General features: G+C 35.6%; 1 protein-coding gene across 4 annotated transcripts; it reads left to right on the forward strand.

Annotated features, from left to right (window-relative positions):
* The first annotated feature begins 879 nt into the window (after positions 1–879).
* Positions 880–9,203, forward strand: LOC141611351 (ATP-dependent Clp protease proteolytic subunit 6, chloroplastic-like). Of its 4 annotated transcripts, XM_074429877.1 has the most exons (5): positions 880–1,462; positions 2,984–3,762; positions 3,881–3,945; positions 4,363–4,422; positions 8,981–9,203. In XM_074429877.1, the coding sequence occupies exons 2-4, from the start codon at positions 3,487–3,489 to the stop codon at positions 4,394–4,396; spliced, it is 375 nt and encodes a 124-aa protein (XP_074285978.1). In that variant the 5' UTR covers positions 880–1,462; positions 2,984–3,486; the 3' UTR covers positions 4,397–4,422; positions 8,981–9,203. The 4 variants fall into 4 exon arrangements, 2 of the variants coding, with proteins under 2 accessions (XP_074285978.1, XP_074285977.1); XM_074429876.1 differs by lacking the exon at positions 8,981–9,203 and having other exon boundaries at positions 881–1,462; positions 4,363–4,607; XR_012528597.1 differs by lacking the exon at positions 8,981–9,203 and having other exon boundaries at positions 890–1,462; positions 2,984–3,048; positions 3,620–3,945; positions 4,363–4,607.
* Positions 9,204–19,516: the final 10,313 nt, after the last annotated feature.

Genomic DNA, 19,516 nt, shown 5'->3' on the forward strand with positions numbered 1-19,516 from the left:
TCTTTATTTCTCGGCTTGCTCACTGCTCGTAATGTTAGTGATAAAGACAAAGCTTTGCTTCAAAAGTATTTGCTGGAGTATGTAGGTAGGTGGCTCTTTGTTGTTTTGATAGTCAAGTTTTTGAACGGACTAATGGAGGCTATGGCATATCCGCATATGTTCCATTCAACTTTGCTTAGTATTTATGAAGTTGCCGAGACTGCTCTTTATAATCCTAAATCTATGCCATTACTTTGTTTCTAAATTGTGTACTTAATGTTCATATCATTTGGTGAATTTGAAGGTTTTTTTTTTCCAAGAAAAATGCATAATGAAGTTCAACAGTGGTGAATTTTTATTGAACCTTGCTTGTTTACTGATCTTCAGGGGAAGAGAAGGGAATGGATGAAGCAAATTGTGATTGGAAATCAAGAAATAGACTGAATTCCAAACAAAAGTGTAATTAGGTAAGATGAGTGCTATTGTGCTACACAAATCGATGATCAATTTTCTGTTAAGCTTGGTGGATTAAAAGAGCTCTCAAGCTGCTCTTTTTCATTGTAGCCACAGCCCACAGGGTTGCTGGGTCAGAATTGTTTAGAAGTATCCGACACGGGTATGTATCCAAGCATCGGACTAGGCTATTTTATGAAAAATATGCATATTAGGTTTAAAATGAGGTGTCCAAGTGTCATACCCATGTCCGAGTGTCGAGTGTTGGCACGGGTATGCGAGGGAATTAGAAGAGTCAGAGTAACATAGGCTGGGCCTTGGCGGAATTGATAAATAAAATACATAATGATCAAAAGGCTATGCTGTCTTAATGGTAGATCCATGTCCATTCTTTTTTTTTTTTTTTTTTTTTTTTTACAATATTTGTTCTTTTAATTGAATTGAATGCAACATTGACATGGATTTTCGCTTTTAAGTAAATTTTTATTACGGCGTGTAATGTTACATTGCAGCTCTGCGGAGATATCTATAATATAGTTTTTATGGGGATTCTTCTATGACAAATAGCTTTAAGTTAACTGTTGTTATGCCCCTTTGCTACATTTTTTAGCCTCTTATGTGGATGTTGAAGGTTTTGGTGCGAAAATGTAGCAACCTCTCTTTTCTTAATTAATTTTATAGATTGTCCTATTGTTTTAGAGTTTGTTGGTTTTGTTTTGTTTGGTTATGTTGGAGGCAAACAAGAGAAGGGTAGCCTCAATTACATGGAACTATAATAAGGGGTGGGTCACTCACTGTGAAAAAAAAAAAGTAAGTACTGATAATTTCCCCAAAAAAGAATACCGACAAGGCAGGCGGAGACGACACTGTATTTCTCATCGTTTCATCGTCTCAGAAGACTCGACTTCCACTCTCTTTCGACACATTATGTTTCTCAGCAATCTGAAAATGGCGGGCTTCGACATTTTCAACCATCATTCAACTACTCCTCAATTCCTTACACCACCAAAACGACATCGTTTCGCTGAAGGTAAAACTTCTCTCTACACTTCTCGGCCTTCTTAATCACTCGTTTATTCATTAATTGTTTTAATTATTGCAGAACCTTGATTGTTTCTGTTTCAAATAATCCTTGCAACGAGTCTTCTTCATCTTGTTAGTCGTAATCTTTCTCGTTTACGTAGTACGGAGTACTAATTATTAATTGCTCAATTTTGTTACATTTTCCCTATTAGTGAAGACTGGATTGAATTTGATAATTGTTTTGTACGCATTTATATAGATTTGATGTTAGTAATGTGAAGGACTTAAGTAGACTAAGGCCGTATTCTTTTGGGCTATATTTAATTTAATTTCGGTTCAGTTCGTTTTATTCTTACTTCACTATCGGTTAGGTTAGTTCAGTTCAGATAGTTTCGGTCGAAAAGGATGGAGATTACTCTTGATAGTGCTGAGAATCAAAGAAGTTGCTTAGTGATTATATATTTACATTACTACTCTATTAGATTAACATCAAGTAGCTTATTTTGGTACTCCTACTCACTTAAATAGGTGTTATAATGTAGGCGTAGTCGGGAGATTTGTGATGTTGAATTAGTCTTGTTTTATATCGTATTTGTGTTACAACAGTCATTTTAGCTAGCATGAAATGAGCCACATAGCATATATAGAGCTTGTCTTAAGCTTAAGACGGTATCAAATGAGATTTTGTGTGTGATGTTAGTAATTTGAGTGGCTAAGGTAGCCTCATCTTGATTTAGCTGAGAATGAATTAGTTTAGCACAATTTGGATATTAGTGCTAGATAGCGTCATTTAAAATTGGCTTATCTTAAATTTTAACTTTTAAGTTAGCTTAGTTTTGTTCGAGGAATGTGGGACATATAACTCCTTTTGGAGTTTCTGTCGAAGCACGTTCCTTTTCAATCCGACAGCAGTCCTTCAGAACTGACTTGACATCCAGAGAAGAGAGTCCTTAGGTCCCAGCCTTGAAAAACACTCTAAGCTACCTATTTGAATCGAGGTCGTTGGTCGTGGTTGACCACTTCTAAATAGTTAGGTTGAAATCATCAATTTAGTGAAATCGTGTGGCATCTTGTTTCAGTTGTCGGTTCTTCCTGTTCCGGAGAGCCCTCCCTCGCTTTGGTAAATAATGTTTGGTTGAACTAATCGAGATTGTGTACATTTAATGGACCGTTTTATGGACAAATGGTGGATGAATGGCGAAATATGATCTTCGAAGGTCTTTATGAAAAAGCTCACTGTTTATTGAGTATGTGTTTTTGGCATTTGTGTTGTATAGATTGGTAAAGCGTACATAAAGTTGTGATAAGCATAAGTACTTTCTGCATTTATCATTTTGGACCAAGGCTATATTCTTCTTGTTACAATTTGCTCGTGCCTGTTATTTGAGTCGCCGATGTATGTCACCTCATTTTGGTATTGATCAACCTTTCGAAAAGTAAAGCGAGAGGAAGCTAACTTTTAAACTACTTACCTAGTTGTTGAGCTGCATTGTTCTGGTTATTGCTTTATTTATTTTCTTTGTTACAGGTTTATCAAGTAAAATTAACGGGTTGTCTCCAAAGCTTGATCAGTCTATTGGATTCTGGTCTTAGGTAAGTTTCTGTCCTTAAAAATTTCTCTCGTTGATGGAGTAGATTTACGTTAACCCTGCCATTTGTCTTTTACAATAAACATGTTTTATTTTTTTGAGAGAGAAGCTCAGGGAAAAAGAATCGAAGAATTCACATACTTGTAATTTGCTGGCAACTTTTGTTCACAAGTTGTAGGCGTATATTGTCACTTAGACTCTCTGATGGTAATTTGGACACACGGACACACACTAGCAGAAATTTGTTTGTAGTGCATGTGTATTACTTGCTGCAGTATGACGAGATATGGTTCACTTTCACAGTTTTACCTCGTCACCCTCAGTTATGTTTTTTTTGCTGTCTGGCTGCTTTACTTCGTCTCATCTCATGTTTTCTGTCACGTGGTTGTGTTTCATTCGTCTCAAATTACGTTTCTGGCTGTTTTAGTTCAGATGTATAAAAATGGTGGGTGGTATGTGCGTGCTGTACACAGTACACCACTATGGTTGGTTGTTTTTGAGATTTCGACTTGTGGGTTGTAGATTACTCTTACACCTTTATCTTCCATTGTGCTCCACTAATAAACCTATCGAAGCCAAAAAGGGTAATCCACCCATGATGCCAGTTGTAATTACTCCAGGAGGGCCTCTGGACCTGTCTAGTGTATTAGTCAGAAATCGTATTATATTCATCGGGCAGCCAATTAATTCTCAGGTGGCGCAACGGGTATACCGGCTGGTATCTTTTTAGCTGCTACTATCTTTCATTTGCCTTTCGTTATGCGTTCCAAAAATTTCCGTCTAACTTAAGGCGGCCATAATATGTGGCTGATGACTTCATCCTCTATTTTACTCAGGTCTATTTGAACTGCCCTGATGGAAGCACATATTCTGTCTTAGCAATATCTGATTGCATGTCTTGGTAAGCTTTTTTTAAAAAAAACCATAGAACAAATCCACGCACTTCCTCCTTTCCTTTCGGTTTTCTTCACACTTATTAAATTCTTACTCGCATAAAATTCAGATAAAGTGGATGTGGGGTACGGACCTATTTTACGATGCATATTTAACTGACTAATACCTTCAGCTATACTGCTTTGAGTTGCATGTTATATGTGAGATGTTACAAATTTTCTTTTTTTTTTTTTTTTTCGTCTGGAGTCGAAAAATTTCTTAATATCTTCAAAGATCAAAATTGTGTAATGATTTGCTTTGTGAGTTAATTTTTTTTTTTTTTTTTTGTTTTATTATTCTTCTCCACTGTTTTATTGAATGGCCTTCAGTTGATAGCAGCCGTGATGGTATAATTGGTCTGGTTTATTCTACATAATTTTTGTAGGGTCATGTTGAGGATGTCAGATATCTCAAGTTAATGAGTGAGGCAAATCAAACTCGACATGTTAGTACCAGCTCTTCCTATTAAATTGTTTATGAAGTATGATTATCTGCATACACTTCACTTGAATTTTTCTGCACCCAAGGACCTTTGTATTATAAGCTATTGTTGGCTTGGTTAGCCAGCTAGCTATAAAGCGCACTTGATGGGGTAAGACATGTATACCATGTTGGCCGGATTCACAATTTTATCAAAACTATTATCAATGTGGGGAATGAAAGTATTACATTGTGGTGGTACGGCTCACGAAGCCATACCTATAAAAAACAACATAAAACAAAGAACTACTAGTAGCATAAGCTTAAAAGACAAAGTAATTGCATCGGTTAAAAGCAACGTGTTGATGTCGTTCGACGGAAGTCTGGACACTGCCTTCAAAATCAACTCCTCCTATAATCTTTAATGGACGAGCATCGCTGATCAAAGAAACCACCCATCTTTGTTTGACTTAATTGATGAAGCTTCGGAGAAATACCTGCAACAAGACCCCGGAGAAGGTCTCGGAGATTCATCTCCTTGGCTATGATAAACTTCGTCAGAAAACCAACGAGCCCCCATAAACTCATCTATACTCGTCTTCATCGATATAGCTTCAGAGAAATACCTGCAACAAGACCCAAGAAAGCGTCTCGGAGATTCATCTCCTTGGCTGTGGTACACGTCATTAGAAAACCAACGAGCCCTTGACCCAACGAGAGAGAACAAAGTGCACTTACGCCCCAAGGACGTAGAAAGAAAAGGCGGATAACTGACCACAAAAATCTGTCTCCAAAGGAGAGAACAATCCTACACTTTGGACCATAACCCCCACTGACCCGGACCTCGTAGCTTTGAAAAGCAAGTAAAAAACTGGGTAACAGTGGAGAAAACCACTTGAAAATCTCCCTGACAACACGACCCGCATGCAATGTACCATTCGTCCTACATGACCCATGGATAAGGCGACAGGACACCCCAAACCAACAGGAGCTTATTATTTGAAATAACAAAAAACATGCTAAAATGGAAATGACCATTAGTTATAGGAGGATCCACCGCATCCACCCAACCAGCAAGCCGACTCCACACTACCCATCACGCCTCCACGACCTCACAACCAAAACCACACTCCAACCAAAGAACGGAAACGGACCGCACAAGTCCTCCACAAAACACAGCACCCCCAACGAACACCCACCCCGAAAAGACACTGAGACTCCAAATTCCGACCGACTCCCCCAGGACCATTGGCTACATGCAACAATACCACCCAAGACGACGATACAGCCCGACACAACCCAAAGAGCCAAGTTCATAAACCATCATAACAAGAAGTATTCATTCAAATGAATCGGAATGATCTTGGCAAATGAATACTTTTTCTTGGAAATTCATTGGTTTTGCAAGAGGGGTTAAGTGTACAAGAAGGACCCCGATTATGCAAATTAGCGATAAGGACCTAAAGTATGAGAGTTTAGTGATGGGGATCTCTTCTCATTTTGCCGTTAACATTTCCATTATCTCACTAACTTAATTTTGAAACAATATTTATAAACAACTGCATAAATTAAGAGAACAAAATTTTAATTGGTGGTGGAATTATGGTAAAGTAGTGGTGAAATGAACAACGAAGGACTCCGTAAATGGGTACGAGCTCCAACCGATTGAATAAAATTTGAAGATTTCGTAAATAGGAATTGCTTAGACCGGGTTCGAGGTCCGAGAACAAACGAATAACACTAAACCTATCAAAATCTGACACGACTCGAAAGTCGCAACCTATTCAACCCGAAGTGGCCTGCTAATTTAGGCTTGACACTCGATCCAAATGGGTCAAAGATAAATCAATAATTTTCTAAAAATATTAATATTAATATTAATATACTCCATTCATTCAACTTCAAATGTCACTTTTATTTTTCACATTTGCCAACACATGTTTTAAAGCGTAAATTTCTTTGCTTAAACATTTGTAAAATTTATAAAAGTTTGATAATTTTAATGTACTCTTAAAGACAAATAAAATCAGTACCACACTAATATATTTTATCTTATATATTGGGTAGAAATGGAAAGATTCTTCTTGTTAATGGAATAGAATGTAGGGAGTATTACGTTTAAATAATAATTTAAAAAAAATATTAGTTTTAGTAATAAAAACTACAAACATAATTAAAAAATCTATTTATATAGTAACTTTTATTACCTTTAATAATAAAATAAGGGTAATGCTAAATACAACCCAGTGGATTGTATTTAAATACAACCTAGTGGGTTGTATTTAAATAAAATAAGGGTAATGCTAAATACAATTAAGTTAATTGTTAAATAACTTAATTTATATTATTGTTTCAATATGGAGTAATTAATGTAAGCATTGAATATATTTCAAAATACGTATATGCTAAATCTCGCACACTTGTTTGCTAAATCCGACACATTTTACCCTAATTTTCCATATTTGCCCTTTGGTAAAAAAAACAGAATTAAAAATACTAGATAAGAATAAAAAAGACTTCTCTTTTAATCTAATCAATCCCTTCATGGTTAGACTATTATGGATCGTAATGCTGATCTTGCACAACCATAGTGACATCTGATCCAAAAAGCATCTACACTCAAGGAAGAGAATCAGTCTGTGCGTACAGCTATACAAGTACCTATTGAAACTTGTATAGAAAATATGACAATGCATAAGCTTGTTGACCTTGCACAAAGTTAAAATAGTTCATTATCATGTGATTTTAGAGCACGCCTTTTCTCTTACAATTTTGCACAAAACTCAAAACCTGACCGTATGAGCATAAGGCTTTGACCTCACGATCAGATGGGGAAATGGAAATAGATTAATAAAATAATTTCTGTCCTGATACAAAAAGCTTCGTTTATAATGTGTCTAGAAAAAGCTTAATCAGTCGTGGATTAAGAAAATCGCGCTTGGGGATGGTCGGCTGCGGGGAGGGGCTGTTGAATCCGGATGGTCAGATGCGGGGAGGGGGCTGTCGGCGCGAGGATAGGGGTGTGAAGGGATGGTCGTCGCGTGGATGGGGTGTGGTGGGGTGGTCGGCGGCGCAGGGACGAGCGGTGAAGGAGGAGGGTGCCGGTGAAAATTATTTGAGTTTTTTTTAATTTCTCTTGTTTCTCATTTGATGAGGAGGAGAAATGAGAGGGGTAATATTGGAATCACAAATTCTCATTGAAGACATGACATATCCGTCACAAGCTGAAGACGGATACCATTTTACCTCACAATGTACCCACTTTTTCTCTCTCTGCAACACTATTCATGTGGTCCCCTTTCTCCACTAACCCATTTTGTTACCATTTTATCTCACAAAATATCCGTCACAAATGGTAACCCGTCACAAGGGAGACCAATTGTATTGGAATAAGGCGTAATTAAGTGCAGAATTGAGTAAAATGATGTGCGGGATTTAGCACATTCCTTAAAATATTCATAATAGATATTATGTAGTATGTTTTAATTTTGAATTTTTTTTCGATTTAAAAAGTGATAAAAAAAAGACTTCTATAACAATCCGACCCGCCAGCGTCGTAATAGAACCACAATAAGATGGAACCCATATTTGCCCTCACTTAAGCCCAAAATCACAAGACCTTGTTACTAGAGTGGATAAGAGTGGTGGATAACAAGACCTTGTTACTAGAGTGGCGGATAGAGCCTCTTATAAAGATATCACAAGCTCCATATTTTCCCGATGTGGGATCGAACTTGACCGCAGCCAAGTCCCACAATCCTCTCCCGCTAGGTGGGTGACCGGAGTAATCCTGACCACAAGCTCACCACACGGTTGCAGGGTTGCTCTGATACCATTTATAACAATCCGACCCGCCATCGTCGTAACAGAACTGCAATAAGATGGAATGTGCACCTTTAGGCCCATATTTGTCCTCACTTAAGCCCAAAATCACAAGGTCTTGTTACTAGAGTAGTGGATAGAGCCTCTTATAAATATATCACAAGCTCCATATTTTCCCGATGTGAGACAACTTTACTCTCAACTGTTGGGGATTACAACTTCTGAATTTTTTAATTTAAAATATTCATAATAGATATAAAACTTTTTTTTCTTTCATTTATTTCCCTCTCTTCTTTTTTCTCTCTTTATATGACCACCTATTTTTAAAACTTTCGCGATTATCTTTCTTTTTTGTCCCCCCCCCCCCTCCCCCCCAAAAAAAAAAAATTGTTTTTCCGCTTATTTTTTTTTTGGGATCAATGGCGAAAAGAAGGGGGAAAGTTGCTAAAGAAAGGACGACAATTGATTCCACCATGGAAAGCGATTCAAAAGGTACAAGAATCTCTGGAAATGGTGTTGATTTGGTGGGCAAGGCTGCGGTCCTCCACTGCCGATGTGTGTTTCCCGTTGCGATGGGAATCTGGCAGGGCTACACACTTCGGTGTGTAATCGGTTACTGGTTACTCTTGGAGTTTGGAGGATTGATTGGTCTCAATTGATTGGATTGTGCTTATTGTGAATCCTTATTCTTAATTGTGCAGTTGACTGACCCCGTTTATTGTTTTCAAAACTGTGGTGATTCATTTGGGGATGGTGAGCAGTTAGCTTAGCAGGTTTTGGACGTTGATGTAGCTCGCGGGATATGGACGTGCAGAGTCATCACATGTTTTGTAGCTTAGCTTCCGCTGAGTTAAGATATTATCACTACTTTGGTTTTGTTGTATGCCATTCGGATTTTTGAGACTTGTATTTTCCTTTTTTCTTAATAGTATGTTTGGGAACCTAGAATTGGAATTGAATTCCGCAATTGAAACATTTCGAGCGTTTGACAACCCCTAGAATTTTGATTGGAATTGAAGTCAATTCTTCATCAATTCCTACCTAGTTAATATTTGAGGCTCTCAAATCCTACCATATAGTAGGCATTTCAATTCCATCACTATTTATGTTTTTTTGTTACGCAAATTTGTAACGCCCCGTAAACAACAAGAATACAATATGGTATATTTTATTAATAGCTGCGGAAATTACAGAGCGTTACCGCCATATTTCCCCATACAGAGAAATACAAGGCTTACATTATTTTTCCGTACAACCAAATAACTAGTAGCAGGTTTTATTGATTATATTTTAATATTATGATACATTATTCTTATTCCATTTTCTTGCGTCAACCTCACTCGTGCCCTTCCCTGTTTCCTGTACCTGAAAAAAATTAATTAAATAAAGGGTCAACCAACCACAGGTTGAGTATATTTCCCATAACCTCTAACTCAAATTAATATAATTTGGGTCATTATTATTGAACAGGGCCACATTACGGAGCCGGGACTCCCTTAGGCTATGCCCTCCTCCGTGTACACAGGATAACCATCTTTTTTTCTTTTTCTTTTTTCTCTTTTTCTTTCTTTCTTTTTATCCGGATAAACGGGGCGGAGCCAATTGCCAAGCCCACTTCAGAGCTAACATCCATGTACACGGGATAAAATAATAATGTGGTCCGGTCCCTTCCAATAATAATGTCCCGGATGATACATTGACCAAATGTACATCTTAGCAATGGTATTCCGACATTAACATTATCATGTGAGCATTATAACGTCAATTATTATCTCAAACAGTACCACAGTCATATCTCACGTAAACCACATTACGTAAAATATACAAGTATAACATAACTTTATCACATAAACAATAATTCACGTACATTATAATATCAGTTGAGTAATTATAACGATAACATACTTACTCATTATATTAACTTAAGACGAAGGGGTAGGAAATATACCTCATACATGTATTCCCCTTACCGAACCTTAGCTACCATATTGACTATGAACTAACTAGTAATGATCTTCATTTTTTTGTTTCGCGCCCCAAATGTGTGTCAAATGAGCTTATACCATTGCCTATTTATAGTTTTGCAATGTCGGTTTATTAGCCTAGCTAATTCATACGTGGTGATCTTCCTCACCATGTAAAATGTAACAATTGCCATGCTACAACATAGCTTAACACGTGGGACCTTTGCCACCATAAAACATTTTCCTCAAACATTTTTGCCATGTGCTTAATTTCATTAAATTATGTAAAAATTGTAAAATATCTTAGATATTTTATCTTCCGCGTTATTTTCTTTGAGATAGGTCTAGTAAAAATTTTACGGGTAAAGTTATTATTGAGTCGGATTCCAACCGAAATATTTTATTCTTATTCTAAGGTCTTACCTATACTAGGTTACTACGCCTTTCGAATTTTATTAAGTTACTATCTCCCTCTAGGATGGATTCCTTTCATTTGCGTATCTTTTTCGACTCTACTTGATAAAAAAAATTCTTTCCCTTTTCAAATAAAGAATTTACTTAAATCTACTGAATAGTAGATATTTACTCAGGGTATCACATTCTATCTCCCTTAAAATAAGTTTCGTCCTCGAAACTTGGAGTATTACTTTATTGGAACAAATAAGGATATCAACTTTGCATCATGTCCTGTCTCCCAAGTCGCCTCTGTCTCACTTTTACAAGTGGAATAACTTTGTAATGTAGAGCCTTCTCTTTATAGTTTAAAATTTGAACCGGTTTCTCTTCTTAAGTTAGGTCCTCTCTAATTCGCACTGAGGTAAGTTAATGATGTGATTAAGGTAGGGAATATACTTTATTAAGAGTACAAGTACACGTTAAAACATCATGGATTCTAGAAAATTCTATTGGAAGGGATAGTCTATAGGCAACATTTCCAACTCGCTCCACTATCTCAAATGGTCCTATATATCTTGGACTCAATTTTCTCTATTGCTCGAATTTACTAAACCCCTTTGTAGGTGAGACCTCAAGGAAAACCAAATCACCTACTTGAAATTCCACTAGTCGTCTCTTAAGTCCAGCATAACTCTTTTGACAACTTTGAGCAACTCTCATTTTCTATGGCATGGTTTTCATTTTATCCATGGGTTATCGAATCAAATATGGTACAATGACCCTTGATTCATCAATATCACTCCAATATTTTGGAGATATACAGTTTCTCCCATACAAAACCTCAAAATGAGTCATTTCAATACTAGCATGATAATTATTATATGAAACTTGATCAAGGGCAAATGTTGTTTTCAAGACTCCTACAATTTTCAGAACACATACTCCTAACAAATATAGGTTACTTCTCCAATTAATCTTGTTACTTACACACTAACAAATATGGGTTAGGTTTTTTGTTCCATAAAGAGCTTATTTGGTGGTATTCACGGAAACCATAAACCTTGCCAAATTTGTAAAAGTAATCAACCCATTTTTGGTAATAAGTGTCTTTTTGTATGAGAAAACTCTTTTCCAAAGAAATCAAAAGCTTCCTTCTCAATTTAAATGAGTAAACCATTTTTTTTTCTGAAGTGTATAAGGTTTGTTGAAAGTTTGGAAAGCCATTTTCAAGAGTTAAAATATTTTCGAAATGTTTCTTTCAAAGACGGTTCTTCTTAAGTCACAGTGAACTACACGGTTGTTTTTTTGTACTTAGACAATAACCCAAATTTAAATGATCTCTTATAACACCATGACTCAATCTATGACTTTTTTCATCTTTGATCATCCTTGTGCAATCTTCTTTGACAATTAGAGCTCTTAAGCTATAAGATTAAAACTTAAGAGGCACTTAATTAAATAATAAGATTAATTTTAATTAAGGCATCATCAACACTTAAATAATTAACTTGGGTCTCAACATCTCTGTTTGTCCATCGGTTTGTGGGTGAAAAGCAGTGCTAAAGTTCAAACGAGTTCCTAGGGCATTCTAGAAACTTTTCCAAAATTTCGCTAAGGAGTTTGTGTCACGATCTGACACAATGGTTTTGGGAACTCTGTGTAATCCAACAATTTCTTTTATATATTTCTTTGCCAACTGTTTCGAGTTCCACGTGGTTTTGATTGCTAAAAAAAAGAGTGCCTTCTTGGTTAGTCGGAATAAATCACTCATATCTCATTCATTCCTTTTAGTGTCAAAGGCAACATTGTCACAAAGTTCACTCTTAGCGAATCCCATTTCCATGATGGAATGTCCAAAGGCTGTAAACTTCCTCCTGGCCTTTAATGTTCATTTTCACTTGCTGACAGGTTAGATATTTTGTGACAAATTCTAACATCTCGTACCTTTCTATGATGTCATCACATATGTCAAATGTGTTTATACAACTAATTTCCTTAAAAGGTGAACTAATATAGGGTACATGTGTACTATTTTTTCCTTCTTTCAAAATTTCCACTATTAGGTACACTCATTGCTCTCACAATCATAGTATCCATCATCATACATAATAAGTCAAACTAATTTTTTTTCTGTTCTCATATCTTTTAAAATCTTCAAAACATTCAATACTAATTAACTAAATCTAATTCCTTTTATCATCATTTTGAATCCCGGATTGTCTAACTATGGGTAGGTAAACAATAAAACAGTTACCACTAAGTATCTCTACTATCACATATGTCTTACAAAAGTGTGATTGAATATCTATATCACAATCCATGGGAAACAACAACCATTTCACCTTGCCTCATGTTTACCTCGTCTCATATGAACCTCCATTTTCTTTTGTCTAAATAAATATTCAATCACATTTCCTAGTTTGTCCAAGAATAAACTCACTTCTGGTTAGAGGCGTCACTGAATAGCTTAGCTTCTATGCCTAGGTCTAGGAATAGGCGCACTGAATATTAACTTCAAACCAATTTCCTCTCCCTTTTCTTAACTTATACATTATCACTCTATATAACTTAATTTATTGACTATATAAATAGATTGTCTACTTATTTACGGTTTCACCGACTCTTACTGTTGACTGACGCTACAGTAGTACAGTGCCTACCGACATTTTTTTTTAAATATCTTTTTTTTCTATGAAAACCACAAAAATTAACCATTTTATCCACCCACTTAATTTACTTCTTATCCATAATCTCAAAAAATCTCTCTAAATTATGGATAAATCATCCGATAATTCATCCAATAAATCACCCGACATCTCCTCCGATGAGCTTTATAATTCCGCTACAAAGTCTCTTAATGAAGTGAAGACACTCATTAGCTTGCTAATGATACTAATATGTGTATTAGTAGCGGTATTTGCAATAATTATAGTTTATATTATGAAATAAATAGTTATTGCTTGTAATCCTCTCTTGATATTATTAATCATGTTACTAATCTAGTGATTTGTATATTCTTAGAAGTTTTATTATCGCCTTAACAACTTTTTAAATAAACTACACTTGTTAATCATGTTTAAAAAGATAAAAATTGGGTAACCTTTTTTTTGTTGGCTTTTATTAGAAATCGAACCTCGGACTTATTAAACGTTATGAGATTCTCGGACCACTTAGGTTCCATTCCCAAGTTGACATCTCAACTACAAAATATTACGATATTGTCTTATGCTAATACTGTTTCAACACCGATACTTTAAAACAGTAAATGACCGTCTCATCTCAACTGGGCTCTTTCAATTTGGGCTTCATGAAATATTCAAATGTTCCCCAATTAAAACATCATAAATCTAATACTCAATATTCCACTAATCCACAATTATTTAGTAACCCATATTAATAATGCCTAATACATCCCTAATCCCACAAGATACCTTCAATCATGTCTATTATTCCATCTATAGATCCATGAAATAATGTAATCACTTGATATCATGAGCTTATCATCTTAATCACAAATAACTTATAAAAAAAAAGTGCATTCACTAATCTAATACTTTCTTTAAATCAAAACTCTATAATCCAAATTTCACCATCACCAGCATATTACCTAATTACTATCAACAACCAACAACTTCCAAATTTCAATCCATAAAAAAAACTTAAGATTATTCACCAAATACAAATTATCAAAGACATGAAAATAATTTTTTTTTCCTTTCTTTTACTCTCTAATTAACCTAATATCAATCTCATTAGCATAACCCAAACGACTTAAGTATAACTCTATTAGTCACAAATCCCTTTATAATATCATCCAAGTCCTCAACCCATAATATATTCAAAACTCTAATAAGACTTTGTGATGCTCACTAATGACCTCCAAAGACATTAATCCAACATTCTCCATAACTGAAATAATTATTCACTTCAACATTTACAAGTCCCTAAAACTTTATATCTTCAAGCCTCCAAATACTTTTTTTTCCTAACATCCTCAATATATAGGATTGAAACCAAAATATTTTTGATCCAAACTTTAAAATTCTCCCTCCTTCACTCCTTGTGTCTACTATATAGAAATGATTCTAAAATTCTAACTTCATAAATTTACTCAACTTAAGTTCCAACTCGCTTCTTATTTGTTTTCTCCCCTTTTCCTATATGCCTCCAATGATAAGCTTGTCCCCGGGCCGTAAATAAAATTCGCGTTATTCACTTTCTTTCTATACTCTTAACGTCTGCCTGTCATTCCTCCACAAAGTTAGGCATAACCTTCTTCTTCCATAACAAATATGACAAACCCCTTTCTTTTCTTTTACCAGCCAGGATTTCGATAATCATGATAGTCACTTAACTTAGTTAATCTATATTCTACATATATCACACCTCCTTAGTTAACGTAAACTACAAAATTCATAATCTTCTCGAACTCGCTCGGACATAATACTTCACCATTCCTCTATTGAAAAACATTGACATTTCCTACGTCGTTGTTAAGTGAATCTAGTGCACTCTACTTTGGAGTATATCCATTAATGTTGGACACTTAAATAAATTTATTATACCTCTATAATATTGTATTTTTCATGGTTCGGGAGTCTAAATGACTAAAGTATAGTATCTCCATTTCACCCTGCATTTGTGGAATTCGACTCTGTTTCTCACGCATCCTCTAATATCTCTAACCTTGTGACATGGCAGTAAGACTGAACCTATTAATTCTGTATACTTGCTTTTTTTCTTTTGTAAGCTATGATCTTAAAAGTGTGCACATACATAAAAAGATATGTCCACAAGGACCGTATCAAATAATGCACTAACAATAAATATTAAAAGGACACATAAACAATATCATTAAGTCAAATAAGATAATCACATAAGTTAAAAACAAATAAATAAGATAAAATCCTATAAGTTACCCATGATTCCTAGGATGTCTACCCATCTCTCGGTCAATTTATGTTTTTTTTTATCCATATAATTTATTAATTAATTGTTTTCTCATTCTTTAGCCTAAGCTCTGATACCACTTTTGTAACGCCCCGTAAACAACAGGAATACAAAATGGTATATTTTATTAATAGCTGCGGAAATTACAGAGCGTTACCGCCATATTTCCCCATACAGAGAAATACAAGGCTTACATTATTTTTCCATACAACCAAATAACTAGTAGCAGGTCTTATTGATTATATTTTAATATTATGATACATTATTCTTATTCCATTTTCTTGCGTCAATCTCATTCGTGCCCTTCCCTATTTCCTGTACCTGAAAAAGATTAATTAAATAAAGGGTCAACCAACCACAGGTTGAGTATATTTCCCATAACCTCCAACTCAAATTAATATAATTTGGGTCATTATTATTGAACATGGCCACATTGCGGAGTAGAGACTCCCTTAGGCTATGCCCTCCTCCGTGTACACAGGATAACCATCTTTTTCTCTTTTTTTCTTTTTCTTTTTCTCTTTTTCTTTTTTTCTTTTTATTCGGATAAACGGGGCGGAGCCAATTGCCGAGCCCCCTGCTGAGCCCATTTCAAAGCTCACATCCATGTACACGGGATAAAATAATAATGTGGTCCGGTCCTTTCCAATAATAATGTCCCGGATGATACATTGGCCAAATGTACATCTTAGCAATGGTATTCCAACATTAACATTATCATGTGAGCATTATAACGTCAATTATTATCTCAAACAGTACCACAGTCATATCTCACGTAAACCACATTACGTAAAATATACAAGTATAACATAACTTTATCACATAAACAATAATTCACGTACATTATAATATCAGTTGAGTAATTATAACGATAACATACTTACTCATTATATTAACTTAAGACGAAGGGGTAGGAAATATACCTCATACATGTATTCCCCTTACCGAACCTTAGCTACCATATCGACTATGAACTAACTAGTAATGATCTTCATTTTTTTGTTTCGCGCCCCGAATGTATGTCAAATGAGCTTATACCATTGCCTATTTATAGTTTTGCAATGTCGGTTTATTAGCCTAGCTAATTCATACGTGGTGATCTTCCTCACCATGTAAAATGTAACAATTGCCATGCTACAACATAGCTTAACACGTAGCTGCCAAAAAAAAAAAAAAAAAAACATAGCTTAACACGTGGGACCTTTGCCACCATAAAACCACAAAATCTCATTGAAGACGGCACATATCCGTCACTTTGGAGTGACGGATACCATATACTCTCACAAATGACCCAAATAGAGGAGAGAGGAAAGTACATGGGGGTGCCCCCACCTTGTTCCCCTATCCGTTTTGTGAGTGACATTATCCGTCAATTGCTCCGACCCGTCTTCAGCAAGACTAACTGCCATAAAACATTTTCCTCAAACAATTTTGCCATGTGCTTAATTTCATTAAATTATGTAAAAATTGTAAAATATCTTAGATATTTTATCTTCCGCGTTATTTTCTTTGAGATAGGTCTAGTAAAAATTTTACGGGTAAAGTTATTATTGAGTCGGATTCCAACCGAAATATTTTATTCTTATTCTAAGGTCTTACCTATACTAGGTTACTACGCCTTTCGAATTTTATTAAGTTACTATCTCCCTCTAGGATGGATTCCTTTCATTTGTGTATCTTTTTCGACTCTACTTAATAAAAAAATTCTTTTCCTTTTCAAATAAAGAATTTACTTAAATCTACTGAGGACCTGCTTGGATTGAGGGTAAAAGGCAATTAGTAGATTATACAACTGGTTGTATGTAGTTTATGTACAACCTTTTCAATGTTGTCGAGTTTTGTTATAAAGTTGTCGAGCTTTACTAACAAAATTGTCGAGTTACAATACAAAGTTATTGAGCTTAAGAGGAATAATTATTAAACTCAATAACTTTTTAAATTAGCTCAATAACTTATAAAATAGCTCGACAACTTTGTGTAAAGAACTCAACAACTTTGAGGCGGTTGTACAATGCTAATATACAACTGGTTGTAAGATAGTATTTGTGGGTAAAAGGAGGGTAATGAATATAGGAGTAATAATTAAGGTGCATTTTTCATGTTTGGCATGAGAGTAATTATTCACCTCCTGAATCTATTACCCTCATGAAAGGGTAATACATTACCCACCCTCCCCCCTGGGTAATGATTAAGGGAGTAAAACATCTACTCAGTAATTATTACCCTTATGCCAAACCTATCATCAATGAACTCATTACCCAAGTAATTAACTTCCCCGATAATTATCACCCAATTAAAATTTATCCCCGAATTATTCCTTGGATTCCAGGCAAACCCTGAATAGTAGATATTTACTCATGGTATCACAAAATTCCATCACGATATTTTTATTTATAATATTTTTGACAATCGCAAATATTTTTCGTGACAATATTTATTTATTTTCAAATAAAAAAAAAACTCATGACCTCGAGTCATATTCGTCCCGCCCAATTCCAAAACCAATTCCATGGGTTCCCAAACGAACTTTTGGAATTGGATTTGGAATTGAATTCAAACATTTTGATTTTTACAATTGAAATCATGAAAATTGAAGCGATTTCGTGTTTCCAAACACTGCCTGAAGTTAATTATTAAACTTGTTTCATTATGGTAACTATGATGCGTACTTTCTCGGGAAACCGAGTTGGTAGTACCTCTATGTGCTAATAAGGTGGTACTTATAAGGCACTTTGGTATATGAGGGTGTTACAAATAGGGTTGACTATTTCTTGGAGGAAAGCGTATCTAGTACGTGAATCTACAAAATATCCAAGTTGTATATTTTTCCGGATATCGGATTATTGTCTTATCGCGGGTTTCGATCATCCTATTGCCTCAAAGTATCAACACCTATTATACTATTTCCTCTCATTTCTATCTCCAACCTCCATTACTTTCCTCTCTTTCTTAGTTCATTTAATATAGGGACGTGCTAATTCCGCACACAATTTTATTTAATCCTATGCAAATAGTCAAAATTTTCCGACTTTGCCCCTCTCACTTTATACCCACAATTCTAAACAAAAAATTAAGAGAAGAAAAAGAGAGAAGAAAACCCACCGCCACCTGCTAACCAACAACCAGTCAACCACCCTTCACCCACTACAGTCGGCCACCCTGCCCTAGCCTCACCCTTACACCACTTTATGCTGTGATCGTCGCTCCCTAACCGCCTCCTACCCTCTTTCCCTCCTCACGAGCCCCACCTCCGCCATTATCGGGGCCCTCACCGCCCTTTTCTTGCAATCCTTCGCCGGCTCTCTAGCCTGCCGCCGCCAAATCCATTACCACTATGTTCAATTAACAACCTCAATTGGAGAAAACCCTAATTGAAAATATTAAATTTAATCAATAAAATGAAACAATTACTTGTTTGATTGCTAATCAGATTTTCATAATTGAAAATAATGAGACAATTTTAATTTTAATTAGGGTTTGAAATAGGGAATGACATATCGACGTCAGAGGCACGACGACAACGACGACGACGGCTGAAGGTTGGGTTGGCGCCGTTAGTGAGTGAATGAGATGGGATAGTGTTAGGTCCACGGCGGTGCTGGAAATGAAATGAAGGTCTCGACGAGGGGCAAGTGGTCGGCGCTGGCGGAGGGTGGTCGGGCTGCGAGAGGGGGAGGGTGGGTTGGGAGTGTCGGGGGTTCGGAGTTGTGGGGATTTGTTCTTTTTTTTTCTTTTTTTTTTTCTTTTTTTTAATGAAGGATAGTTATGGAAAAAAGCGATAAAATGTACGGGATTGAGTAAATAGGTGTGCGGGATTTAACAATTGCGTTAATATATACCTAAGTAATAATTAGGATAAATTACAAATAACCACCTTGAATTTACGTATTTTTACAATTTACCACCTTATATTTGTTTTTTTACAAATAACACCCAATCTTTATGTATACTCGTATTATCTAATCACCACCATATTCTAGGATATTA

Source organism: Silene latifolia, chromosome 11 (genome assembly GCF_048544455.1).
Source record: "Silene latifolia isolate original U9 population chromosome 11, ASM4854445v1, whole genome shotgun sequence".
Taxonomy (NCBI): domain Eukaryota; kingdom Viridiplantae; phylum Streptophyta; class Magnoliopsida; order Caryophyllales; family Caryophyllaceae; genus Silene; species Silene latifolia.

Excerpts from the sequence above, each read along its gene's own strand:
- LOC141611351 (XM_074429877.1), top strand. The coding sequence starts at position 3,487 with ATGGTGGGTGGTATGTGCGTGCTGTACACAGTACACCACTATGGTTGG. Across the intron at positions 3,763-3,880 it reads CGCAACGGGTATACCGGCTG|GTCTATTTGAACTGCCCTGA; the intron begins GTATCTTTTTAG and ends TATTTTACTCAG. Across the intron at positions 3,946-4,362 it reads ATATCTGATTGCATGTCTTG|GGTCATGTTGAGGATGTCAG; the intron begins GTAAGCTTTTTT and ends TAATTTTTGTAG.